This window comes from Kogia breviceps, chromosome 6, assembly GCF_026419965.1.
Source record: "Kogia breviceps isolate mKogBre1 chromosome 6, mKogBre1 haplotype 1, whole genome shotgun sequence".
NCBI classification, from domain to species: domain Eukaryota; kingdom Metazoa; phylum Chordata; class Mammalia; order Artiodactyla; family Physeteridae; genus Kogia; species Kogia breviceps.
This window is the reverse complement of record NC_081315.1, coordinates 33,653,225-33,677,188: the sequence shown is the minus strand read 5'-3', so window position 1 is coordinate 33,677,188 and position 23,964 is coordinate 33,653,225. Positions and strand designations below refer to the sequence as shown.

Genomic DNA, 23,964 nt, shown 5'->3' with positions numbered 1-23,964 from the left:
CATTATTTGTTAATATGTGCTATTACAGGCTGAGAATGAATTTTTAGAATTTAAACGTCATTGTATTTATCTTGCAATCAAGCCAAAGTTATTGACAATACCATATGGTTTTAGAAGATATATTTGGTGTCTTTGGGAACGTGAGGCTACTAAATAACAGCTGACAGAATGTAGTAGACCAAATGTACTTGGAATTTAGCTCTTTGTAGTGGGGAAGTTTGTGGATTTCCTGGTTCAGCCCATCTGATAAGAAGAATAACTCACAAACATGTTAGCTGACTGCACAGGATGAATAATTTTGCCCATGAATATGTGATAGATGAGAGTGAAGATAAATTTTAAAGACTGTGTCATCAGCTGAAAAAAATTAAAGAGAGAAATAATATTGCTAGTTGTTAAGCATTTCATCAGGTGCAGGGGTTCTCAACCTCAGTGCTGTTGATATTTGGAGCCAGATAATTCTTTGTTGTAGAGTCTGTTCTCTGCATGGTTTAGCAGCATTTCTGGCTTCAACTCACTAGATGCCAGTAGCACCCTTTCCCCAGTTGTGACAATCAAAACTGTCTCCAAACAGTGCCAAATGTCTTCATGGGGGCAAACTTGCCCCTGATTGAGCTAGGCTACACAGATAGCCCCCAAAGTCAAATTCTAGTTATATGTTCAAGATATAGTAGGATGAAGGGGCAGGCTTCTGGAGAACTTTTGCTTGTTGCACATGTTATTGGGATGGAGTTTCATCTGGGCAGCATAATAATTAAGGTTTAGCTTCTGCATGTACATTGTATTGATGAAAAATAGATTTTTTTTTCAATCTAGATTTAATTGAGAACAGTAGGTATTGTAGGTGATTGATTGTCATCTAGTTCACCTCCCTCCAAAAAGCCTGACAGAAAAATGTAGGACTGCCAAAATGAAATCTGTAGTAGGATAATATTGGGAAGCCTTCTCAGGGTATGACTTTCCACTTACTTAAATTTCACTCCATAGAGAGGCCACTTGGTGACTTACATAATCTTATATGTGTGTCTTCCTATAGAGATGAAGTGGCACTTGTGGCAGAGACTGTATTCACCAAGTGCCTGTGAGATCCTTGACTTTTCCCAGTCTCCCTCTGAGTTAGGTTGGGGCCATGTAACTAGCTCTGGCCAGTGAAATGTAAGCTGAACCTAACTTCTGGGCGGAGGAAGCTAAAAACCAGAGTGCCTCTTTCACTCTCTCCTTCTCCCCTATCGTAGTGGCTTTGGGGGCCTATGAACCAAACAAGAGCTGCTCCTTTCTTTCCTTGTCTCTGTACTCTTTTTATGGAATGTCTGTTAGTTGGACATTGAACTCTCTGAATTGATCTGCTTAATTCTTTTATTTTCAGTGGCCATCACTCTTTATTTTTCTACCGTTTGGAACTCAGTTGGAATTTGGCCATGGGGAATAGAAGGTTCAGCTAAGACTCAAGAACACAGGCATCACTGTCAGTTGCCTTTCTTCATGTTAATGATATTCTGGTGAGAAAGCCACATGCATATGAGGTAAACAGTTACTTGGAATGATGTTACACCTGATCTAGCAACTTCTTCCCTGAAGGAAGGTCAGGGGATATGGGGAGTGTTTTTTCAGTAAATAAAGGATGAAATGATGAAATGACAAGTGGTGACACAAGAGGCAGGATAGCATGATCATTAGGAGTGTGTAGTCTGCTGTTCAACTACCTGGATTTGGATCGTAGTTTTGACCCTTTTTAGCTGTGTGATCTTTGGCAAGTTACTTTAGCTCCCTGAGCCTGACTTTTCTCATCTGTAAAATGGAATCCATTATAGGTTATAAGTATGTAATATATGTTTAGCAATTAGAATAATACCCGTTCTGTAGCATATAGTTCTTTTACTTTTTTTTCTTTCTTCTTCTTCCTCTACCTCCTCTTCTTTCTCCTTCTCCTTCTCTTTCTTCTTCTTCTTTTGGTCGATCTTCCCTTAAGGTGCTTCTTTTATTGTAAGTTCTATTTAGATGTTTGCTGTTACTATTAATTAGGTTGCAAATCAAAAGAATTATACCAAGCCTATGAGCTCAAGAATATGTTGAGTTTTATAAATAGCCTGTTGTATTTCTCACTGTGTACTCCCATAGTTAGTATGTATCAGTTAAGTGTTTTCATAATTCCACTTGCTTTGTCTTTCCTACCAGGCGTATGACAACCGCTAACATAAATGGTATTTATGGTCAAAGAGAAAGGTGCCCTTTGTAACTCTGTGCAGTTACAGCTCCATGTAAGTGCACCTGTTGGCAAGCAGGGCACTGGCTGGATTTCACCCCCACGCAGCCAATGGGCAGGGCACCTCTGTGTAGGGTTCAGTCTGCATGACTGTTGGGGCTCTGATGGGAGCATTACCCCTGGAAGGAAATCTGGCTTGGGAAGTTCAAATCTCATGCTCCAGGGTGAATTCTGTCAGTTGGGTTGGATTACTAGTAATTGTGCCTGATTTACTTGTCCTTCCCTTGTTGCTCTGAAAGGGTGAAGGGCGAGCATTGAGCCCATCACCTGAAGGGCTGGCGTATGAGTGGGAATCCACAGGTATGTTATCAGGTGGTTAGTATATGGATTTAAATCCTTGAGATTGGATGAGATCACTTAGGTATAGTGAGTGGAATAAGAAGGCAAATGGACCAAGGAACTCACACTTTCAGAGATCACGTGAAAGTATAGGAATAGAAAAGGAGACTGAAAAGGAGACCTCACAAAGGGAGGAGGAGAGTGAGGGTGAGTTGTCACAGAAAGTAAGAGAAGAGAGAGAGAAAACCAAAGCCTACACTTTGTGAATAGCTATGCGGGCTACTTGGCTGTGCACATCAGGATAATGATTCATGATCCATTGAAAGGTGATGCTAGCATTTCTCTTTCCTCACCGATCAACCTCTTGTCTTACAGGTAAAAGCCTCCGATGCAGATGCAGGACTCTATGGCTTTGTTGAATATTCTCTTTATGCTGGATTCCAAAGCTATGAAGCACCTCAAGCATTCCAGATAGACCCACATGATGGGCAAATCTGTGTTTCTCAAGATATCGACAGGGAAAGAGATCCAGCCACCTACGATCTCTTGGTGAAAGCTAAGGATGGGGTAAGTCTTTATGTATGAAATTTTAAACACACTCAAAAATGAACCGTTGAAAAAAAAAAAATGAACCGTTGTGTGTGTATTAGAGATACCAAGGATTATCAATCAACGACTGGCCAATCTTGTTTCATAAATCACTACCTCTTTCCTTTGCTGGAGTGTTTGGAAGCAAATACCAGACATTATATCATTTCATCTGCAAATAATTCAATAATATCTCTAACAGATAATGACTTTTTAAAAACACAACTATAGTACATTAACAGTAATTCTGTAATAATATCTAATATCCATTCCATTTAAAATTTACTGGATTACCTAAAAATGTCTTGAAGTAGTTGGCATGTTTAAATCAAGATCCAAATAAGTCCACAAATGGATTTGATTGCTGTATTCCTTAAATTTCAATCTGTAACAGTTAGTCCCTCACTCCTCCCACTTACCTTTTCTCCTACAGTATTTATTTTTAGAAAAAAATCAGATCAATTGTCTTGTAAATTTTCCATATTCTAAATGTGGCTGATTACATCCTTAGGATTCACTTAATGTGTTCTTTTATCATAGTTCCTATAAACTGGCATTTTGAACCAGAGACTGATTAGTTTGGGCTTTATATAGGTGGTGCTCTGTGCTTCTTATTACATCAGCAGACACATACCATTATTTCATTAAGGGTTGCAGTAGGGTGATTTTTGAATTCTGTCTTTCCTTTTGCATTTATTATCTGAAATACTTCAATTAAGAAGAATGTTCTGTCATCAACTATTTGATAACACTGAAGTATAATTCATACAGGAAAGGCAGTATAATGCTTGATTCTTTCACTTTATCAGTTTTTAGAGTAATGAGTTGGGGTGTTTACCATCTCCAAACATTACTGATGATTTTTTTCCTAGTTTGGTTATAAATTCTTGTATTTTTGTGTATATTTGTTATGTTTTGTACGTTACTGACCTTATCCTTTCTGATGTTCATGTTAATTGACCCATCTTGGATCAGTGAGGGCACCTTCAATTTGGCTTTTATGTCTTTTTTGGGTAAACTTTTAAACTAATATATAAAGTGCATGCAGAAGATTGCACAAATAATAAGTGTACAGCTCAATGGATTTTTGCAGAATGAAAACATACATAGAAGCAGATGAAGAAACATTACCAGTACCCTGGAAGCCCCTCTCTCGGCCCCTTACTGTGACCATCCTTCCCACCATTTAAGGATAATCATTATTGACTTCTAATCCCAAACATTATTTGCCTATTTTTAAGCTTTCAGTGAATGGATTCATATAGTATGTGTTTTTATTGTTTCTTTTATAGGGCATTATTCGTGAGCATCATTCTTGCTGTTGTGTGTAGCAATAGTTCATTAATTCTCATTGGTTTATATTATTCTTTTATGTGAATTTACAAGAATTTTTAATCTATTTTGTAATTGATGGAATCCATTTTAGGCTGTGACAAATAGTATTTCTATTAACTGTGTTATACATGTAATTTATTGAAAAAATATAGGCATTTCTATTGGGTATATATTTAGGAATGGAATTGGTATGTATGTCATAAGAAAATCAAACAACTTTTCAAAATGGTTGTACCAGTTTATACTCCCACCAATTTCAGTTGTTGTACATCCTCCCCAACATTTGGTTTTTTTTTTTTTTTTTTGCTGTACGCGGGCCTCTCACTGTTGTGGCCCCTCCCGTTGTGGAGCACAGGCTCCAGACGCGCAGGCTCAGCGGCCATGGCTCACGGGCCCAGCCGCTCCGCGGCATGTGGGATCTTCCCAGACCGGGGCACGAACCCGTGTCCCCTGCATCGGCAGGCGGACTCTCAACCACTGCGCCACCAGGGAAGCCCCCAACATTTGGTATTTAATGTCTTTTTACTTATAGCAGTTCTGTACCTGCGAAGTAGCGTATCACATTAGAGTTTTACTTTACGTTTCTTCGATGACTGATGAATTGAGCACTTTTTCATATATTTATTGGCTATTTGTATAACTTGTTTTGTGAAGTGTCTAATTCTTTACCCATTTTCTATTGTACTGTTGGCTTCTCTTTGTTATTGATTTGTGTAAATTCTTTATACTTTTGGAATGGAAGCCCTTTGTTGGATATATTTATGCATCTCTTTTGTCCAGTTCTGTGGCTTGCCTTTTCACTCCCTTAGTGGAGTCTTTTGAGGAATAGAAATTCTTAATTCTAATCAAACTCAGTTTATCCATTTGTTTCCCTTTACAGCTAGTACTTTTTCTGTACTTTTAAGAAGTATTTGTTTACCTTGGGGACATGAAGGTATTCTCTTGTTTTTGCTTCCAAAAATTTTATTGCTTTACTTTTGACACTTATTATTTCAATCTAGTGGGAGGAACGTTTATTTTTTCACAATATGGATATTCAGTTGACTCAGCACCGTTTACTGAAATGATCACTCTTCCCTCACTGTGCTGCAGTGTCACCTTTGTGATGAATCACTTGACTGTATATGTGTGTGTCTATTTCTGGACACCCTATTTCTGACCTCTTTGTCCACCTTTGTACTAACTCCATATTCTCTTAATTACTTTAGCTTTGTAATAGGTCATGATATCATGTATTTGTTTAGCTTTGTCCTTCATTTTCAAGATTGCCTTGGTTGTTCCTGACCATTTACATTTCCAAGTACATTTTGGAAACAGCTTATTCAACTTTTATTACATTACAGCAAAGGCAGTCTTCTCTATGCACTGTTCTACACATTTTTTTCACTTAGTCTATTTTGGAGACTTTCCTTATTTCTTTTTTTATCTGCCTACTACTTACCTGTGTAGATTGGTACTGCTAACACCTTTCTGGTCTAATCTTTCTCTTTTGAAATTAGTTCGGAGAAGCTACCTACTTAAGACATGAATTGATGGGAAAAGGTGAGTCTAAATATATTTATTACAAGTAATCATGTAGAAACAAACATGAAAATAAAGTCATTTAACTCAATAAAATTACCATGATGTATTTGGTTAGATTTAACAACCCCTTGCTATGTGGTTTCAGGAATTTTTGCTTCAATGTAAGAAAAGAAGTAGGAAACAAAAGCAAGAGTAAACAGAGGAGTTAAGGTTAATTCAAGTCTATGTGATTATTTAAGACTCAATATATGCATACACAAACATTTACCCAAGGCTTCAGAATTATATTCTTAATAGACTTTGAGACAATTGTAAAAGGAGTCCATAACCAATTTAAATCCAATACTACAGTAGTTGAACATCTGTTTCTAATTAGTTGGTTTTTTTGGATGATTTTATAAAAGTTTATATAGAAATTATCTTAATAGAAATAAGATTACTTTATGCCAGAAATTTTTTACTGCCAAAAAGTAGTGCATTAATTAGGAGCATTGGCAGTGGAAGGAAAAATCAACCTAGATATTTAATTTAAACCTCCTTGCTTATTTCTTTCTGTTTCCATATTGAACCTACTCTACACACTTACTCTATGAAGAATACCTTCTTTCCCTTTCAGCTCTCCAGTCTCTATTGCAAATTCAAATTCATCTTTAACCACACCATCCCTCCATAAAGCTTTCCAAGATTGAACAAAGGAGATGCTTTTTTTCTCCAGTTAAAAGGCATTTTATTTTCAGGATAACTGAGAAAGTGTTTACAGTGTAGCAGCTTTTGCTAGTTTTTAGAAATCAAAGAAGAGACAATCTTCAGGTTCATGTTTGCTATGGTCTGAATGTTTGTGTCCCCCTCAGATTCATATGTTGAAATCCTAAAGCCCAAGGTGATAATATTAAGAGGTGAGGCCTTTGGAAGGTGATTAGGTCATGAAGGTGGAGCCCTCAGGAATGGAATGAGTGCCCTTATGAAAGAAGTCCCAGAGAGCTCCTTAACCTCTTTTGCTGTCTGAGGACACAGCAAGAAGTTGTGACCTTCACCAGAACCCAGCCATACTGGCACCCTGATCACATACTTCTAGCCTCCAGAACTGTAAGAAACAAATTTCTGTTGTTTATAAGCCATCCCGCTATGGTATTTTGTTATAGACGATGATGTGCGTGAATATTCTGTACAGTGTTTGTATGTTTAGAATATTCTTCTGTAAAAACTCCTTGTTTTGTAGATGGAAAACCCTCCAACAAAGTACAACATATTCCAGTTTTGTTAGAATAGAAATATCCTTCCTGTGGGCACTTCATATTCAAGGTCTCATCCTCCTGTTGAGGTGATATCCTAAGCCCAGCTCTGTTAGACATGGGAACTGGTCTGCACCCTTCCTGGTTTTAATATAGATTTTATTATTGTTCAGGTATGAGTAAGGAAACAACTGCCATTGAAAAAACAGTTTGGTATACTCACAGATCCCAAGAGGAGGAGTATGCCACATTCTGGGAGGGAGTGTACATGGTGTGTGCACAGCGGGAAGCACCGGGTCTGTCAGGAGGCAGAGGGGGAGGGAAACTTTGGGTAGGGGCCTTTATTGTGGTTTCCAAGGGAAGGAATAGGAAAGGCGGAATAAGCGGGCTTAAGACTGGCTAGATAGAATAGTTTCAGTGGCCTGGGGCATAAAGGCTGTCTCTAGTTATCTGGTACCTGGCTGTGGGGTGATTAGGGCAGGTGAATAGTGGCCCAGAGTGTGAGAGCCAATAAAGGAGGTGGTTGGGAGTGTTGGTTTACATTGGAAAAGCATTCTCGCCTGACCCCCTGGCAGTCCCTCCAGGACAAGCAAGGCCCCGGATGTCAAAGCATCAGGATACTGAAAAGGAAGATGCAGCCAATGCACTGCCCTGGTGCAGAGTCTTTCCAGAGAGGATGGCAAAGGGCTGACCTGAGCCCTGGTACGCATCAGACTACACAAAAGAAAATCTTTGCAGCCACCTTGTTTCACTCCAATTTCTTGGAAATAACACTCAGTCGTGTGCAGGGAATTTACTTCACAGTTTAACTTCTGGCCCAGAGTAGCATCTTAAATTATCAAAGAAAGTTTGTGTCATGGTATGGGCTACTCAGCACTTTCTTCTCCTTTGTGTCAGGCACCGGCGTCCCAAGAAAACTTCACTCAGTACTGCTCAGTCCTGGGCAGAGTCCACATACTGTTGGTCAGGCGCCACCAATGTGCTCCTCCTCTTCACCCTCCTCCCCACTTTCCTCTTTGCTCATCATCTTTAAAAAAATTTTTTAACATCTTTATTGGAGTATAATTGCTTTACAATGGTGTGTTAGTTTCTTCTATATAACAAAGTGAATCAGTTATACATATACATATGTTCCCATATTTCTTCTCTCTTGTGTCTCCCTCCCTCCCACCCTCTCTATCCCACCCTCTAGGTGGTCACAAAGCACCGAGCTGATCTCCCTGTGACATGTGGCTGCTTCCCACTAGCTATCCACCCTACGTTTGGTAGTGTATATATGTCCATGCCACTCTCTCACTTTGTCCCAGCTTACCCTTCCCCCTCCCCATCATCTTCCTCATCTTTATCTCTTCCTTCTGAGTCTTCTAACTCATCTCCATCATTCTCCAAGTTTACCTCCTGCAGATGCTCTTCGTTTTTGGATCCATCTCACCAAAGTCTTCCATTCTTCCGTCTTGTAGAAATCAAGGCAGTACAAGTCATTGGGGATGAACTGGCAGTCACCTGCTTCAAACAATCCCCATAAACGTAGAGCAGCCTGTGCTTTTGGACCAGTATGATTTTAGAATAAGGACTTGGCTCCATCAGAGGCCACTGGCTTTGTCTGAACCCTCTTCCTCCTTCCTGTTGCCTGTGGTGGAGGGCTCTTGTTCAATGGTGATCATCGTCCCATCTTCAGCATCCGCCACTTTAACCCCCTCCAGGGGTTCCTGGATGCCGGCTTTCCCACATCCCTGCTTGTTATCACCTTTGGGTTTCACTGTTTTTTGGTCTCACTTACGTTTTCTCTTCTCTGACCCAGGTTTCATAGAAGTACAGTTAATCAAAATCATTGCCTTTCAGGCTCTCTTCCCATTCCTCATCACAGACACCCCCAAGGAGCAGTGTCTGTTGATTCAGAACCACACCTGCCTAAACGCCAGCTCTTGGAGTGAGCTCTATTCCCCAAGGGGTGCTCTGAGTCCACACCCATTTGCCTTTTCTTCCTTCCTCAGACTTTAGTTGGAGTTTATTTGAATGCAGGGTGTGTTTGCCCGCCTTTGTTGAACTTTACCAGTAGCCTCCACAGATGAATATGGTCCCCTGGGGAGTGACAGATCTTTGGCAGCCCAGCCTGGGTGTGGCCCCATCCCTCATGGTGACAGCTTACTCCATGTGAATGTGCCCAGATTAAAGGCATATGTGTCATTGTCCTGGATATAATCCCTTGTACTATTGTGGAAGCCACCAAGAAGAATTAGCTGTGTCTTCCAGGCTACCATCTGATACCTGTTTTGACCTAAAGGACCTCCTGATGTTTTGACTTGCTCCCAGGTCTTGAGTGCCAAATGCAGGACCCAAAGGTTTGTGTAGTGATAGGATCAATTCATCTTTCTCAGAATGAGCAGAGAATGACACATTCAACATTGGTGAGTGGGGCATCACAGTGTTTCTATTGTCTGAGTCTTTTTTAGCATCTAGCATTTAGAAATGGGCTATCAAGAGCCTCAGGGTCTCCTCCTTCTCCAGCACTTGGACAACTTCTTCTCCATACTGGTGGCCGTCTTCTCCTTCCTGCCCATCATGAGGGTTCCCGGTGGTGGGGACCCCAGAAGGGAGCTGCACACTCAGCCAGCCTGGAGGCAGGTCCTCTTGGGGGCAGACCTGGCGATGTATTTTTAAAGATAAATTTTTTTTTTTTAAATTTATTTTATTTATTTATTTTTTGGTGGTACGTGGGCCTTTCACTGTTGTGGCCTCTCCCGTTGCGGAGCACAGGCTCCGGACGCACAGGCTCAGGGGCCATGGCTCACGGGCCCAGCCGCTCTGCGGCATGTGGGATCTTCCCGGACCTGGGCACGAACCCGTGTCCCCTGCATTGGCAGGCGGATTCTCAACCACTGCGCCACCAGGGAAGCCCTAAAGATAAATTTTAGAAGAGTCCTTCCCCTTCCCCAAACCATAGGGTTTTAACAGCTTCCTAATCTTCACCTTGTTCGGACCTGAAACTGCCTCCAGTGTCCCTAGTGTTTACATCACAATGTATGAGAGCAAGCAACTTGTGTGTGTGTGTGTGTGTGTGTTATCCAGTGTGCAGGGTTTATTCTGCTATCCGCGTAATCTTTGTAAATTTCTTCTGTGATGAACTGTGCATTTCTACAGGGTGAAGTCTTCATCTGTCATCATTACTCTATGCAATATCTACTCACAGCACATGTTCCTAATCAAAAAGGTTGGTAAAGATGAAGATATCAAGGTTGATAATGACTTGGTAGGCTGTCCCCTAGAAGCAACCTAGCTCCAATTTGAAAAATTAATGAACTCAGGCAAGATATTTTAGGTCCAAGATGTTGGATTCTAGGCCATAATGAATTTAATTAAAACAATGAACTGCACCTTGACAAAGGCCTTTAACTGTACAGAATTACCATGACAATCTATGGTTTTTCCTCTGATCCATTCTGTTTCTAATATATGTCCTGAAAGCTCTTTGGAAGAAAATTGCTGAGAACCCATTTGCTGCTGGTTGCTAAGAGATACTTATCTATCAATAGAAGAATTCTTATTAAAATACCTAGATGTTCTGGGCTTCTTCTCTATTTATCCTTGTGATGACTGTCAATATTTTTTAAACTCAATCACTTCTATTCTACCTGTATTACTTCTGAAATAGTCTATTTTTGCTACTGCAATTGCTGCTATTTACCTCATACATAGAAGTCATGAGGATGCTATAAAATTACATGATGAAAATAAATAATTGGATTACACTGCAAGTCAAGTGATTTTTCACAATAATTGAATTATTCCATGCTTATATCTAACTCCTGTTTCCTTTTACTATTCATTTTCTGCAAATGAATATTTCTTTTTTGGTGTGTGTGTTTATTAACATTCTATCTCTATTTTTTGTGACATCCTGAACTCTGTAGCTGAAATATGTCTCTGAGATAAAGCTATTTCAACTCTTATCTCACCAGTCCAGGCTTAGGGGAGGGTTGTTTCAGACTAGCAATATAGAAAGTAGATTGACACCATTATATATATTGACACCATTATATATATTCATGATAAATGTTGACTATTGAAGTTATGCCACAGAGTTTGTGTATAATGCAAATAAGTCTCTGGAAGCAAATTTGCTAAGTGAAAGGGCAGACTAATTTTTTCCTTTCCCCACCAGCTTTATTGAGGTGTAATTAATAAATTAAAATTGTATATATTTAAGGTGTACAGCATGTTGTTTTGATTATATGTACACATAGTGAAATGATTACCACAATTAAGATAATTAACATATCCATCATCAAACATAGTGAGTGGTGAGAACACTTAAGATCTACTCTCAGCAAAATTCAAGTATACAGTAGTGTATTATTAACTATAATCATCATGCTGTACATTAGGTCTCCAGAACTTATTTACTCTACATAACTGAAATTTAGGGCATGCTCATTTTAATTTTAATAGATTGTTATCTCATTTTCCAAAAAGAATTCAAGTTACATTAGGTCTCCAGAACTTATTTACTCTACATAACTGAAATTTAGGGCATGCTCATTTTAATTTTAATAGATTGTTATCTCATTTTCCAAAAAGAATTCAAGTGCTTATTCTTTTTTTTTTTTTTTTTTTTTTTTTTTTTTTGCGGTACGCGGGCCTCTCACTGTTGTGGCCTTTCCCGTTGCGGAGCACAGGCTCCCGACGCGCAGGCTCAGAGGCCATGGCTCACGGGCCCAGCCGCTCCGCGGCATGTGGGATCTTCCCGGACCCGGGCACGAACCCGTGTCTCCTGCATCGGCAGGTGGATTCTCAACCACTGCGCCACCAGGGAAGCCCCAAGTGCTTATTCTTATCTTATATTTCATTTATCACAACCTGCTACTCCAGTTTCAGGAACAAACCATTGCCCAGTTGCCCACATTTTCTAGCTAAATTGTCTTAACCATCTCAAAATGCTTGTCTGCCATTCTTTAATACACTACCAGGATTGATTCCCAAATGTCCTAAATGCCACTTTGCCTCATTCTTACCTCTAGAAATTTAAGCCTCGCAGCCATCCATCGTCTGTATTCTCATGCCCATCCTGCTGTGTTTATCCTTTAATTTGGACCAGTCTCCTACCCACCCTCCCATACTCTTCTACCACGCCCTCTGGAACTCCTGGTCCATCATTTAGCAAAGTCTCTTGCACACTCAGCCTGGTGTCTGACTGCTTCTTCATCTTCTTGCCCTGATCAAAACAGGCTTCCCCTGAGGATACCGATCCCTCTCTGCTATCTCGCACAGCAGCCCATATTCCGCTAATCACAAGCCGGGACCGAGGTGCTGAGGTGGGCGCCCTCCTGTTACCCACTGCAGCATCCAAATCATTTTTACTCCTTTCTCCAGAACCAACTCCTTTTGAAGTTCATATTGTCGGACCACACCACGGACAATCTTTGTTGCTGCTGTCATATTCTAAACCTTGTCGTCACCAAGGACCTTTACATCTTACTCAGTCTTCCTCTCCGTTACTGTTCCCTCCTGGAAACGTCACTGTCCATTTTTCAGACCACCCAACACCCTGAGCCTCTCAATTCCTTGTCTTTCTGGTTTCCAACCTCTGAAATCTTGATTTCCAGCATGCTGTATTCTGATAAGCATTCTCAGCTTTCTCTCCACTTACATAGCACCTCCACTCCCATAGAGTGATCTCCTGTTAAGACCACTAGTTTATTGCCCCGTCTTTAAAGTCATTCAGCTGCAACCTCCCTTTAGTACCATTGCTCCACAGAACTTTCCAGATAAAACCCCAGCCCTATCTAAACCTGACTCTGACTTTTCTGTACTTGCCTAAGCAGCTGAATGTGCCTGGAGAAAAATAACGTACCTGCTTGAGAGAGAAGTCCTTAGCTATCTTCCTGCCAGCTATTGGCTCACATCCTTTGCCCTCTTTCCTGTTAGTAGAGTAGAGATGTCCCTGTTTGCGTTGAAAGCAAATCTCTCTGTTGTTCAGGCTCCCCCCATTCCAACCTTCTTAAGGATCTCACTTCTGTAATGATTTTGTCAAATTCGATTGAATATCTCCCGTAAGCCTACAGGGCATAATACTAGTGTCCTGGGGAGGGGGAAGGGTAAGCTGGGAGGAAGTGAGAGAGTGGCATGGACATATTAAACTAGATAGCTAGTGGGAAGCAGCCACATAGCACAGGGAGATGAGCTCAGTGCTTTGTGACCACCTAGAGGGGTGGGATAGGGAGGGTGGGAGGGAGACGCAAGAGGGAGGAGATACATATACATAAGTATATGTATAGCTGATTCACTTTGTTATACAGCAGAAACTAACACACCATTGTAAAGCAATTATACTCTAATAAAGATGTTAAAAAAATAATAGTAGTGTCCATCTTTTGAAAAAAAGCCTCCTTTTGATTGTGGGTACCTTTTGAGAAAACCATTTTCTTCCTCTTCTATCTTTCACAGCAAATCTACTTAAAATAGTTGTCTCTGTTTCCTCAGTTTTCAGTCTTTCTTTGATCCATTCTTCCCATCCCACCTCTCTAGTAAAACTGCTTTTAGTAACATGATTTACATTGTGACACATCCTGGGGTTCTTTCTTTATTTTCATTTTATTCGGCTTCTCAAGGAACTTGAAATTGTTCTTTGGACACTGCTTCTCTTGGCTTTGGTGACACCACGTTCACTGATTTTTTTTTTTTTTTTTTTTCCTTAACAAACTGGACCCTCAGCTCCCTTCACCTTTGCTTGTTGAATTATGAACTATAGACTTGAATGCATTGGCAAAGGAAAGCACAGCCCAGAAAAAGCTAAGAAACGTGAAGGTTAGATATTAATATTCTATTCAGGAGTCCCAGAGGCAAAAACAGCATGGGGAGTAGACAATGGCCAAAATAGACAAAACAACAGGTACTTTTCCATGTCCAGTGTTGGTCCTAGACAACCCTCCTGCCTTCAATTTTGTACGCTTTCAAGTCTGGTGATTCCCCCAATACTCCTAACTTTCACAGCACTTCTTGAGAGGATTGGGATTCAGGTAGATTGGTTAAGAGTCTCTTACCATAATTTTAAAACCTAAATGATTAAAATTATATCATAGTGAACCACAACTTGTTGGTGGAAAGAGAAAGGATAAGACAAAGTTAAGAAATATTCATATACAGAATTTATGAGGTGTATTAGTTACCTATTGCTGTGTAACAAATTATTCCCACATTTAGCAGCTTAAAATAATATGCATTTAATATCTCATACAGTTCTAAGGGCCAGGAACCTGAAAGCAGCTTACTGGCTGGTTCTGGTCAGGGTCTCTCAGAGATTGCCTGATCAGGACAGTCTTGAGGAGCTGGACAGAAGTTTAGTTTCAGAGGACTGGGAGGTGAACACTTGATGGAATGGAGAAAGTGAGCTTAGATTAGCTTTCACGACACTGTGCTCTGTGGGATACTTGCCTCCTGAGATGCTCCTTCCACTGAGGGTTCTGTGGTAAATAAGAGTGGAGAACAGCTCAGAACTCACCCCACCCAATAGAAATGTGCCTCGGGAAGGTTCTGTGACAAGTTCTGAGGTCGAGAACCCATTTGACTTGGTTAATCCACCATTTCCTTTTTGACTAAGGAACCTCTTTATCTGTTTATTTTTATGATGCACCTTTTTTTGCTACCTCAGGTATCTTTTTCTAAAACTTAGATTCGATCCTGTCCCTTCATTCATGACAGCAATAGTGTCCCAAGTGGGGGTTTAGGAGGAAAACATTACAACTTATAATTTCATCCTTTTAAAACTTTTGTGGTATTTTTAATATATGTAATATTCAGCATAGTAAATGAATGTATAATTTTTAGTAAATATATAGGTATTCAGGGTGTACACACCACACTTTTTACTGAGAGAGTCTACAGGTGTGCAGAATAAAGTCTATCCTCCTTAGCATTTAGATCAAACTCCATGAATCTGACCATCAAGGCTTTTCTTTAGATTTTTCTCACCCTCTACTTCTCCCTCCAAGCCATGCCAGTGTGCTTACCCCTCCTACAACATGACAGAGACTTTAAAAAAAAATCTTTATATTTTCTAGGATGTTATTTTTACCTGAAATATCTTTTTTAAAAATCCTATTTTTTTAAGTTTTAAGAATTTATTTGAGCAAAAATTGATTCAAATGAGGCCACATTCAACCAGAAGTAGTTAGGAGTGCTCCATGGACAGGAGCAGGGGAAGGATTTTTATAAAGAAGATGCAGAAGCAAAGCAAGGAAATGATTGGATTGGCTGTAGCTGAAGCACTCAGATTCTAGTCCTGTTCACTGTCTTTGAGGTTTTGTTATCTACCTATAAATGGGACTGGATCCCGAATCCTTCTAGTTTCCTCAAATATCCGGCTACAACTCTCCAAACCACATTTCCAATTTTCTCCCACTCTTCTGATTTGGAATCACTAAAACAACGACTGCCCTAGAACCCCTCACTGGGAGGGACCATACTGGGTCCTCCTCAGTCCCCAGATGGCAGCCATGCCTCAGGGCCCACATCTCCCAATTAAAAAGGGCTCCTCCAGACTCAGACCTGCACACCCGTCCTCTAGAGCTCTAAAAGCCTATTTGTTTGTGAGGTCCCATCCCAAGGATCCCTTTAGCCCTGAGGCTTCCCTCCATTCAGTGCTCACAGCACATCTGCCTCTGAGTAATAAAGATACACAATCTTTTATGTGTAGTTCTGAAAAGCTCTCAAGATGGAGAGTTTTGAAAACTCATTTGGTGAGAAATCTGACTTGAACCGACATGAGACTATTCATGTTTTTTGTTTTTTTAAAAAAATCCCTCTAAATGTGTCTATTCATCCATTTTGCTTCAGAATATTAAGTGATTAAGGGCTGCCACTACAGACCTCATTAGGTATAGACACTATATTTCTTTTATAAAGCTTAAAAAATTCAGGATTCCAAGACAAATCTATCTGGTCCCAAGTATTTAGGATAAGGAGGCTGTAAAATCTTATAATTGATGGTGATTAGCCATAATAAATGCTTTCATACATATTATATCACTGCTTCCAACAACAGGCCTGCAAGGTGAACAGGTGGCCCGCTTTACAGAAGAGGCAGCTCAGCCTCGGGCTCCCTGACGTTCTCGAGGCTGTGGTCCCACAGGCCGGCAGGATCAGATGTCAGATCCAGATCTCCTGACTCCAGATTGTCCCTCTGTGCCACAAACCCCGTTGTATAGTGTTTGTCTCATAAATGTTAAGTCCTTTGTAAGCAGGACTTAACTCTGAGATGGAATCCATGGTTGGCATTGCCCATAGCATAGTCTTTAAACAAGTCCTTCGTGAAAGGTAGAATTTATACCATAGCAATACTTTAAAGGTCTAATTTAAAAGAAGTCACAGGGGCTTTGGGGACGATTAATCTCTGTTCCAGTTGCAGATCTGCTATTTATAGTCTCACTTACTTTGCACAAGTCACATAGGCTCTCTGTGCTTTGATTTTCTAGTTGTAAAAATGGGGAAAACCATAAAAATCTTTAGAAAGGGAGATTATAACAATCGAAGGTGAAAGTACACATAATATTCATTCACAAATGGTTATTATAAGAGGAAAGTGCCCTCACTGATACATTTATCTATGTGTAATAATTCCTGCAAAAAGATTCACTAATCTGTGACAACAAGCTCTTCACTCTGTTCATTTAACATTTTGCTGTTCTTGGTGACATGGCCTGATGTAGGGTCTTCATGGATAGCCCAGGAATGAACATCTTTGTTCTTAAAGGTCTTAAGGTGGAGTGATCTTCATTTCTTCACATGTTCCCCACTCTCTCATTTCTTCTCTTACCTGCTTTCTCAGCCCCCCCAACCCCAAACCTAAATGACTTCTTGAACTTGTGGAGAAATTTAAAAGACAGAGGAAAGTAAGGATAAAAGGAAAGCAAAACTGAGAAGGAATCCAGTTTGGAGAATCAGCAGGCACAGCCTTTCCCGTCTGCTAGGAGTCAGCTTGCAGCGCCCTCACCCCACTCCACCTGAGGACCCACAGGTTACTTAGCTTTGCTGAAGACAACGGCGCCAGTCTGCATTTTAAGGATACAGACTGGATGGAACTGCCACTGTTTTTATTTTTACTGTGTTAATTTAAAACTGGCATAGGCCTGGCACTTTATTCAGCTTAGAACATGGAAAATCACACTATTTTTTAGTCTTTCTCAATTCTGTTTTAGTCCCCCGTGTCTGGGGTACATGGGCCCTCAGCGCATGAGAGGCATTTCTGGAATCGTGGTTAACTTCATCCCAAACGATACGAAATGATGCTCTCTCTTGCCCTTCATCGCCCTCAGCTCCCTCCAGAGCCCACAGCAGCGTGCTTTTTTTTTTTTTTTTGTGGTACGCGGGCCTCTCACTGTTGTGGCCTCTCCCATTGCGGAGCACAGGCTCCGGACGCACAGGCTCAGCGGCCATGGCTCACGGGCCCAGCCGCTCCGCGGCATGTGGGATCTTCCCGGACCGGGGCTCGAACCCGTGTCCCCTGCATCAGCAGGCGGACCCTCAACAACTGCGCCACCAGGGAAGCCCAGCAGCGTGCTTCTTTGGTCCTGTGCCAAACCTTCTTCTTCACTGCCTTTGGTTTTCCTCTTTGCTCAGTGCGTCCTGCCACAGTTGGCGGGGAGGGGGGGGGGATGTGGGGAAAGAGAGAGAGAGAGAGAGAGAGAGAGAAAGGGAGGGAGAGAGGATAAGTGAGTGAGAAAACTCAGGCTGTGTGACTTACCGAGGATTTTTGTCCAAGATGAAAGTATCAAAGTGTACCAGATAGAAATAGAAAATGTTGCCTTAAGTAGGAACATATGCTTTACTTTAGAAAAGTAGAAATTGCAGAGAATTATCTTCTTCTATCGTACTCTCTCTCCTGCTCCTTATTTCTAGATGGAGGAAACACACACAAAAAGCCAGTATGGGATCCACTTCTCACTGTTTTATACCCTGTATTTCTTATCTAATACATGGAAAATTAAGAATCCCAAAACAGATCTGGCCCCAAGTCTGTAGGAAAAGGACCTTCACTGCTACCTTCTGCTCTGGACTTGATGATTCTTCTGGCTTCCTAGCTGGTCTCCCTCCTTCCAACCTTGCTGCCCTTTAGGGGCAAATCAAGCTACTCCTCTGCTCAAAGCCCTCAAATGGGTCAGAGCCATGGTCCTCTCAGAGGCCCACAGAGCCCTCTGTGAACTGCCCCTGCCCCTTTGATATCACCCTACTGGTTTCCTTGCTGTTCCCTGAACAGGCCTGGGATGTACTGCACTCCTGTCTCAGGGCCTTTGCACTTGCTCTTTCCTCTGTTACACTTTTCCTCCAAATAACTGAAGTCTAGCTCCCTCATATGGGTCAGTCTTTTCCTGCACCCCCCTCCAATACTCCCTTACCCTTTCTCCTTAGCAGTTAAAGATTATCTGGGGGGTGAAAGTGATTTTATTTTACTCTTTGGACATCAGGGAAACTTTCCTTGAATATCTTTGGCCTCTACTCTGAAATTATTGCCTCTTAGGAGCTTTAAGCGGTAATCTCATTCCTATTTAAGAATCAGCATTGGAGTATAGATACCATGAACTCATAGCTCAAGGTTAAAAGTAAAATGAATATATATTTTAAATGAATATATATATATATATATATATATATATATATATATATATTTGTTGTTTCAAAAGTCTATTCTAGGAGCCTTCTCAGTTATTCTGCATCCCAGAGTTCAGGTGAGACCCATTTGTAATCACTTCTCATCCATCCAACAGGGTGGACTCAGCGCCCAAGCTTTTGTTCGTGTGGAACTGGAGGATGTGAATGATAATGAACCCGTGTTTAACCCGTCAACCTATGTGACGAGCATTAACAGCCAGACCCAGCCAGGCACTGAGATCATCAATGTTCTTGCCTCAGACAGGGATTCCGGGATGTATGGAACAGTGGCTTATGAGCTTGTCCTCGGAGACCTGTCATTCCTTTTCAGCATCGACTCCACCACAGGTATGTGAGCTTGGAATCAACAGCTTCTGCATAAGAGCCAGAAAATTAGCTGAAGTGGTTTTTCCTTGGCAGGGGTGTTGCAGGACTCACTTCACCTTCCAGAAGGCAGCAAGGCATGCTGAAAAGAGCCAGGCTTTGTAGGTTAGGACTGGATCTGATTCCCAGCTTTGCCTCCTCTTGGTCTTATGACCTTCATTGGCCTCAGTCTCCTTACCTTAGAAGTAGTGCTAATAATCCCTATGTTGCAAAGTTTTTGTGAGGATTAAAGGCAGTAAATTATGAAAGATGCTGGCTAGTAGTATTTATTTTGCAAATGTCCCCTCCATTTGTATGATCACCTGAGGATGGCTTGCATCATTTTGACATACAAATACACCCTGCTAGTGTAAAGAGCATTGTACGGACGTCCAAAGAAATCCCTTTCTGGTACTAGGTCTGGCATTCCCTTAATCTCTTCGGGTCTTAGTTTCCTTGCTTTTGAAATGATACCTAAAGCTCCTTTTAGTTCTCTAATGTGGTAATTGTGTATCTGCCAAAAAAGTCCAATGGGCAAACAATCTTTCAGAAATAATCAATATTTAAAGAGGTTACTTCCTCTTCCTATTAGTTTGTTGTTAACAAAAACCAAGTTTGAAATATTTGGTTACAATATTTGGTATTTTATAACCAACATTTGGTTATAAAATTTCAAGTGTATACTATTACATTATAATCCTATGGAGATATTACAGATATTTTGTCCAAAAATGAGGCTGCAAAGAAAAAGAAAATTTTTTTTTCTTTTGCTTTTTTACTTTTACAAAATATTTTATTTTGTTTATTGTACTAAGAACATTTAACCTGAGATCTGCCCTTTGACACATATTTCAGTGTACAGTACATTATTGGTGACAAGAGGTACAATGTTGTACAGCAGATCTAGGGTTTATTATTCATCTTGCTTAACTGAAACTTTATGCTCATTTATTAACAACTTGCCATTTCTCCCTCCTTGCTGGCCCCTGGCAACCAGCTTTCAACTCTTGGATCTTATGAACTTGCCTATTTTAGATCTTACATATGAGTGAAATATGTAGTATCTGTCCTTCTGTGGCCAGCTTATTTCACTTAGCATCATGTCCTCCAGGTTCACCCATATTGTCCTGTGTAGCAGAAAGTCCTTTTTTTCAAGGCTGAATAATATTCCATTGTAGGTATATGCCACATCTTCTTTATACATCCATCTGTTGATAGACATTTAGGTTATTTCCGCAACCTGGTAATTGTGAATAGTGCTTCATTGAGCATGGGAGTGAGGAGATCTCAAGATTATATTTCTTCTTTTTTTTAAAAAAATTATTTATTTATTTATTTATTTTTGGCTGTGTTGGGTCTTCATCGCTGCGCGAGGGCTTTTCTATAGCTGCGGCGAGCGGGGGCTACTCTTTGTTGCCGTGCGCGGGCTTCTTGTTGTGGAGCACAGGCTCTAGGCGCGTGGGCTTCAGTAGTATGGCACGCGGGCTCAGTAGTTGTGGCGCACGGGCTTAGTTGCTCTGCAGCATGTGGGATCTTCCCAGACCAGGGCTCGAACCCGTGTCCCCTGCATTGGCAGGCAGATTCTTAACCACTGTGCCACGAGGGAAGCCCTATATTTCCTCTTAAAACACCTGCTCTGAGCATGGTTGGGACGTGTTTCTGTTGTGATGACGATGATGTCAGGTGCTACACTAGGCAGTTTCTGTACGTTGTCTCATTGGATCTGTACAACATCCTTTGCAATGACCACATTCACTAGCAACAAACAATAACTGACACAGGGAATCTGATCTACCGAGTTAGTTTGCCCTTTCAACGAGCCCCGTTATGTAAAGAGTCATTGCTTCTTGCCTGGTAAGTGTACTTAGCCTGGCATGTATGACTGGCCAGGGGATTAGTTGTTTACAATGGCAGTCTTTATAAGGCAAAACTTTCCTTGCTCAAAATAATCCACTGATGTGGCCCTTTTAACATTTCAAAGATCAGAAGAAAATACTTTTTTAGGAAATTAGTCTACTTATCTTGGCTTTTTCAAAATTCATCTAAACTGAGGACCTTAGCTATTTAAATGGTCAGGCCCTCCAGGGCACTAGCATTGCCAAAAATATATAGGTCAGTCAGTAAGCAGGGCACAGGATCTAAAAGCATTTAGCAGATTTTTTAAAAGACATCAACACACTCATCCTCAAGTTTCCCCTGGATGATCTTGAAGAGTGAACTATACTGTATTGTGTTTTTAGGAGATATTTCTGTTGTTGTGCTGGCTTCAGTCAGCCACAGGCTTCCACTCCTGGCACGGGCATTAGACAAATGCCATTGTTAATCAGGGAGAACACTTTAAGTAGGTTATTATCTAGGGAAGTATCATGGTATTTTTTTAAAGCAAAGACCAACTTTGTAATGGAAGTAACCTTGGGTTATTGTTGTTGGCAGTTTCGATGTTGCTGCATTTAGGGTGAAAACATTCTCAGTCTTACAGTGCTGAGAATGTGGTTGCACCTAATCACAACTCATGAGAAAGTCATAAGAGCTGGTAATGCTTTACTTTAACCTTTAGAAGAGAATGAAACAGTATTATGATTAACTATGGGAAAAAGTTGCCTAGTGAACAGATAGTCTCCAATTTGAACAGTTGAGTTGTTCATCTGTTGGTTGACTACAACTATGGACACATTTTCTATTTTGTACATAATAGTTAGGCCTCTTGGCCATGCCATAACAGTCAGTTTAACTGTTGATGTTCTCAAAGAATAGAACAAGGACCTGTATTGAAATATGGTTTTCCTCTTCTGGATCTGTGTCTTTGTTGAACCTACAAAATGCTGGGCTTTCTTGCTTTCACTATAAAGGCCTCTGTCTACAGAGCCTGCCAGTGTAAACATAGTCTCAAGAAATTGCCTCTGTCGATAAATATATGTGGAATAAATGAATAAATGACCTTTAGAAATAATTGGAAAGTGATTCAAATCCTTATTACATCCTCTTAAGAAGTTGCAAGGTAGTATCATTGATAACACAGAGCAAACATTCATTTAAAATCCTCTTTCCCCATCGCAGCATGGCGGGGACACTAGGGCCTACCCCCACTTTCCCCAGAATTCTCCTAGATTCCCTCTCCAGCGTAACTGTGCCAGCTCTTTTCTAGGTATACAAACTAAATACACACACACACACACACACACACACACACACACATACACACACATGCATATAGTTGTACATAGTTATATAGTAGAGAAGAAGATTGAGAATTGATAGCCAATTTATACATTATCACTTCTTGAAATACTCTAAAATTCTCTCTTAGAGGCACTCATTCATTTTCTCATCGGTTCCTTCATGCTTTCATTTTGAGGCTACCTATATCAGACATGCTATTTTATAAGCTTACATACTTTGTGTTATAGCCTCAAGTGTTCATGAAGATGAGATTTTCCATTTATCTGTTTGTGCCACAACCAAAACTCATGCATTAAAAATAGAGCTCTTGGACTTACTGTGTTCATCTAAAAATGTTTTGGAGAAAACTGGAGGGTGTGTGGCAATGTCCTAGTTGTTTTCTCTTGTGGGGTTATCTTCCTGTTCTGTTTCTGGCTTTCTAAGTGTGTTGTTGGTTCAAAGAACATTTATGTATAATGGGTTTTGGCACCAGGAGAGAGAGATTGACTTAAGCCTTCGTTTCTGTTATTCTCAGTTAGTGGGTTCTTTTGATGTGGGCACGAGGCAGACCACACTGTTTTGAGTTTTAAAAGGAGGAAACACAAGAAGCTTATTTATTAATAGCTCTTTTTCATGTATTTTTAATCCCATTTTTTGAACCACAGGTTGATTTTTTTCTACATTGTCTGAAGTAGTCTCTTTAGTAAATAAAAGGAGCAATTTTTAGCTTTTGTGTTGTCCTATTTATTTAGTAATTTTACTCTGCAACAAACATTACTTCTAATTCAGATTATTTTAAGGTGACAGGTTTCAAGCATTTGTGTGGGTCATTTATTATTGCCCAGTTACCTCTTTTGCCAGGGCTACCTGTGGTTAAATTTTTGTGATTTATCTCATGTTAATGATATACAGAAAAGTCAAAAGTTCTGAAAAGAAAGGCAGAAAATGGAAGCAAGTTCATTGTTTCCACAGATATGAACCAAGCAGTGTTCTCGGTGTTTGGGATACATCAGTGTATAAGACAGACAAAAATTCCTGCTCGCCGTCATATATCTGACAACAGACCTTACGTTGCCTCGCCTATTGCCTGTTCTGGGTTTAGTTGTGGTGCACATAAAAGCCAGGTTGAATACCATGGAAAAGCAAGGAATTAAAAGGGCAACTGAGTGAGTTAAACCAGCCCTGCCTCTGTGTTTAGTTGTAATCTCTTGTTTGTGCAGAGTGTGTGCATTTTAACAGGTATTGTGAGTAATGTAGCACAAAGTCTGTTTTTATCTAAAGGGCAGATTCTTTTCTAATGTTAGTTTCACACTCAGTATTCATACCTTTTAATGATTCTCATAATTCTTCATGATTGTCACTTTCCTACATTCAGAGCATTCTGATATATAGTTAACAAACTAATACCACACCTTATTTCATATGGGATGTGAGCTTGCTTATGCCTCCCAAAAATGACTTTCTTTCAATTGCAAGACAGAGACTAAAATTAATCATGAGCACCTAATCAGTGTATGTCACTTTCATGGGAAACAAAAGCATGTTAGAGAGTCTTCTCATTAGTTTTTCCAGTATAAG

The 23,964-nt window shown here is 40.4% G+C and overlaps 1 protein-coding gene across 1 annotated transcript in view; it reads left to right on the top strand.

The window, feature by feature from the left end:
• DCHS2 (dachsous cadherin-related 2) overlaps positions 1–23,964 on the top strand; it is a 270,134-nt gene that overhangs the window by 116,663 nt on the left and 129,507 nt on the right. Inside the window, exons 2-3 of the mRNA XM_059066078.2 lie at positions 2,918–3,109; positions 18,981–19,212. Of these exons, the coding sequence (XP_058922061.1) occupies positions 2,918–3,109; positions 18,981–19,212 (424 nt within the window). The remainder of the gene's footprint in view (positions 1–2,917; positions 3,110–18,980; positions 19,213–23,964) is intronic.